General features: G+C 44.1%; 1 protein-coding gene across 1 annotated transcript in view; it reads left to right on the top strand.

The window, feature by feature from the left end:
• LOC101565073 (ephrin type-A receptor 6) overlaps positions 1-4700 on the top strand; it is a 1186195-nt gene that overhangs the window by 792432 nt on the left and 389063 nt on the right. The window contains 1 exon segment of the mRNA XM_012512596.2: positions 2287-2412. Within this exon segment, the coding sequence (XP_012368050.1) occupies positions 2287-2412 (126 nt within the window).

The following is a 4700-nucleotide window of genomic DNA, read 5'->3' as shown; positions in this document are numbered from 1 at the left end:
CAGTCTGCAGTAGCTCTCCAGCACTGTTATTTTGTAAAGCCAACATGAGTCCTCCCATACTGACAGAGTTCAGACACCCAGTGCATGGCATAGGAAGGCCTAGAAGTACTGTGAAACGGGTAGCAGGAACCTAGGTCCAGATGCCTGGACAGGTGACTTCCACTGGGTAGCTAGTATACACCACAGGGCATTTGGTGCTGAAGAAAAAGCTCGCCTGGAGTGTTTCTTACCTATTTCCTACATAGCAGTTTAGCTTGACCTAGACCAGATGGGCTCAGCTAGAAGTAACCAAAATCACCTGGGACAGTGAAGGAGCCAAAAGAAAGACTAAACTGATATTCAAGAAGACAAGGATAAGTGAAATGAGAAGTGAAACCATACATGCAAAATTGAAACCAAGTTTGGACATTTTTCCCTATACAAAAAAGAAAGTAATACTAATTGGTTTATTCTACAGATATGTATCACCTCAAATAATTAAATTGCTTATTAAAACTGTGTGTGGCTTAATAAGTGATACTTGGGGCTGGAGAGATAGCTCAGTGGAATAAGTGCTTGCCTGGCAAGTGCACGGTCCTGAGTTCGATCTCTGGTACCACACACAAGAAAAGTGATGGTTGTCACTATCTGCGCCTATCTTTTCAACACGTCCATTTGTCTGATTAGATGCACCTAACCATCTACTAGCAGCTCCTGGATTTGAGCTTACAGGACTCAGTCTGGAATCACAATGATCCAGGGGCATAAGAATGGAGGTTCACACTCCCGGTTCTCTTTTTTTCTTTCTCAGCCTAAACTTTGAAAAGTGAGGGCAAGCAGGGCATTTCAGAATCAGCATTGGGACAGGTATGCCTTGCTTTTCTGGTGCTATGTGAAAAACACCAGTCTTTTCTATGCATACCAAGTATGCGTAAGAAGACAGCAGATGAAATGTAATAATTGCAAGCAATGAGCACAGACGAATTAATGAAGCAAATTACTCCCAATAATGGGCATTGCCTCATCTACTGTACATTCACCATGCTGCTGTTTGTTTGTTTTTGAAATTTTCTTTCAGAAGGCTGTTTGCTAAGACTTAAACAGCACAACTCTGGATTAGTATGGCTTTCCATTCCTACGAAGTGAATGCAGTGGCTTCTGTAGTAAATGTAGCTCTGGCCATTTAATCCATGCAAATTCACATTCAGGAAAAGTTGTATTCTTATTCCCTATGAAACCATGTCTGAGTTATTTGTTTTGTATTTTTGTGTGCTTGTTTTGTGTGTCTGTGGCTGGCTCAGCCCACCCTGGGAGCGGGGCTGGCGCGGTATGGGTGCCGGGGGTTGAACCGCGGTCCTCGAGCTGGCCTAAGGTTGCCTAAGCAGTCTCTTTAGACCACTGAACTATCTCCTGGGCCCCATGTCTGAGTTATTTGAAACTATCCAAAGGTAATGTGAGATGATCTGCCCTCTGCCTGCTCCCAACCTGAAGCAGGAAACAGGAATTGAGGCACAAGGCAAGAATATTTGTAGTGCAGCTGGTCCTGACACTGACAAATGAACCAGACTCCGTGCATTCAAGTTTCGTAAGGATCGTGCCTTGTCCTTCCAGCTGCCCTCTGAACTGTGAGCACTAGTAGATGGCTCCAGTGTAAAAGCAGCAGCAGCTCCCCAACTGATGCCAAGATTTGGGACTTTGATTTTCATCCTTCCTAGCATCACAGACAAGCTCAACTTTCTGTGTCTGACCATGGAAACAACTATGAAAGCACAAAGAAGAGCATTATCTGTAGGCCCTCCCTGTAGTCTGTGCCACAGATTTGCTGTGTAGTCTTGCAGAGCTTCTGCAAAGGGGGTCGGGGTGGGGGAGGGGATGCAGTACCAGGGTGTGAGGCCAGGAAAACCTACTGCCTGCGAATACGAGGGAAGCGGGAGACGCTCTAATAGCTGCCTTGTTGTGGGTGATGCTTGCACCGCATTTCCCCCATTTCATGGGTTAAATCAAGTGTGAAGTACATGGGTCTTTCAATGGATAAGATAATTTTTAGAGGAATAAAACGTGTATTTTGTGGAATCTGTCAGCTCACTCTCTACGAAACTACATAGTCATTTTAAATTAACTTTGAGGTGGATAAATGTTTGATCACACATAGTCAAAGCTTTAAAGAGGGGGTGGATGAGACGGGGTAGTAGGGAAAGAGAAATTTCACTATGGAGCTAGGCTACTTGTATATGTCACTTATCTAAAAATTCACGAAATGGATAAATTCTTTAATACTTTAAGCTAAATCAGTTTTTGTTGTTGCAGTACGCTTCCCAGGAATTAAAACTTACATTGACCCGGACACCTATGAAGACCCAGCCCTAGCGGTCCACGAATTTGCGAAAGAGATTGATCCTTCTAGAATTCGCATTGAAAGAGTCATTGGAGCAGGTAAATGTCAGTGCTCGACTTCTGAACGTACGATTTCTTCATGGGATTGCAGCTATAGTACTAACACGGAGTATTTTTATTTTATTTATTTATTTTTTGTGGCCAGCTCAGCCCGCCTTGGGGGTGAGACTGGCACGGCTTGTGGTACCAGGGACCAAAACGCGGTCCCTGTGCTTTGCCTGAGCTTGCCTAAGCAGGTGCTCTAGTCCGCTGAGCTACCTCACTGGCCCCCAACATAGTACCTTTAAATCTCTGCGATTTCATTGATTGAACATTCTTAAGAAATAAAATGATCTTACAGTTGTTATGTTATTCTTTATGAGGCCACTGTTTCCAAGCAATGAGAAATTTTACAAGCTGTTCTTAAAACCTCATAGTCTTCTTTCATAGTGAAGAGAAATTATAGTAAAAGTGTACTTCCAGAACTTATTTTAAAAATACAACTTTAGGAGCTTATCATGGGGTTATTATAGACTTACTTGAGTGCCAATGTCCACAGACATATACTGTACTCTAATAAATACTCCTCATGATGATTTTGATGATCTTGAGACCAAGAGGTGTTCTGAGAATCACTGCGGGCAAAGTTTGTTTCAGCATAGTTTTGTGTCATTTTAGTGTAAATTAATAATTCTCCCTAAATAGGGTTTTGTAATATTCCACATACTTTATTATCCAACTATTCTGGATAACTACAGAGTATTATAAATTAACACATAAAAAATTAGTCTGTAGGTGAGTTAGGTAAGGGGTAAGCTGATGAAGCCAAGGGGCTCCAGACCGAAGACCTTGAGTCTCTGACCCATGGCGCGTGGTCCGTGCTGCCGAGGGGCTGTCCCTCAGCTCTGTCAGGGGCCTTATTCTCTCCTTCTTGCCTCACCTCTGTGTAGCACACCTTCCTCCTCTGAACTGACCAGGCTGAGCCCCAGCATCTCTGCCATGTAGGCCTTCAGCCAAAGAAAGAGTTGGTTCTGTCTCTAGGCAATAAACTGGAAACAGCAAACGCACCTATTACCATGCCAGTGATGCAGATGCGGTATATAGACACATGTCTCCACAATCACCAGCAAGGCAACAGGAAGGGAGCGTGAGGCGGAGAGGCTGGACCCTGCTGAGGCCACAGGCCTCTTGCAGACGCAGCGTGCGTGTGGTCCTCGGGAGAGAGCGAGCTGCTGCAGTTGGCTGTCGGCAACAGCGGAAGGGGGGGGGGCGGCTTATTAGCGTTTGTTCCTTTTCAAACCTCGCTCCACAGAAAGCCAGTCTACACGCTTTGCAGACTCCAGTGCATAATGGAAAGGCAATATCTTGGATTTTAAAAATTTGGAAATTTTAAGATGGTGACAACAAAGCATTAAAACAAATGCAGGGCTTTCCAAACTCAAAGGCAACTGTAACTCTACTGGTCCTATGCCAGGAGGCTAGGCCTGCTCTTCAGGTTTGCAGAATACCAAATGTACCTTAAGAGTTCCAGGGATGTTTGGAGAGATGTAGTGATATGAGACAGAAGCCTAACATCCTGAGGGAGCAAAGAGCAATAAACGGACCCCGAGAAAACTGTTGTCTCTTGTAAATTCTTGTCCATTCTGGTGAGCTGGGATACTGGGACAGATCACAGCTCTTCCTTTCAGGCCCTGTCTGTTCTTTGATCCTCCATCTGGCTGCTGTTCTGTGAACTTATGAGTTTAGTGAGTGCCAGAAGGCAAGATAGAAAATGGCTTGTTTACACTAAATTGATTATGTACATTCCTCAGCCTGTTTGTAACCCTCAATAAATGTGAGAAGTTTTGGTGGCTCAGGACTCAGTGGAGCTAGATTGGGCTCCTGAGTCCTCTTGCTTCCTGTCGTACATCAGAGAGAGCCCTTCCTGACCTCATCCCATTCTTCGTGAACCATGGATCACCGCCTCTTCCGTATGGCCAGGCCTCCCTCTGGACACTCATGCGAAGGTCCTGTACATGGCAAGGAGACCCCTTATCCAGAAGATTAAGAACCTGGAGAAGAACCAGATTGTCTCTTCTCTTTTACTGAGCAAAAGGCACATCAATAGACACAATTGCAAGTGGCAATTTGAGTGAGCACATTACATTCATTTAGCTGAGGGGTTTGTTCTCTTTGGATAGCTGAACAATAGAGAAAAGAGGAGGTCGAGGAGTTTCCGTTGTACACCGCATGAAATGTCCCTATTCAGTATACACACAGACACCATAGAATCATTTTCTTTTGTAGCTTTTTATTCATAAATTAAATGTCATTGTGTAAAATCATAATGTTGGGAGATAAACTTATCT

This window comes from Octodon degus, unplaced genomic scaffold (genome assembly GCF_000260255.1).
Source record: "Octodon degus isolate 3935 unplaced genomic scaffold, OctDeg1.0 scaffold00237, whole genome shotgun sequence".
NCBI classification, from domain to species: Eukaryota; Metazoa; Chordata; class Mammalia; order Rodentia; family Octodontidae; genus Octodon; species Octodon degus.
The sequence above is the reverse complement of the archived record's forward strand: the minus strand, read 5'-3'. Positions and strand labels throughout refer to the sequence as shown.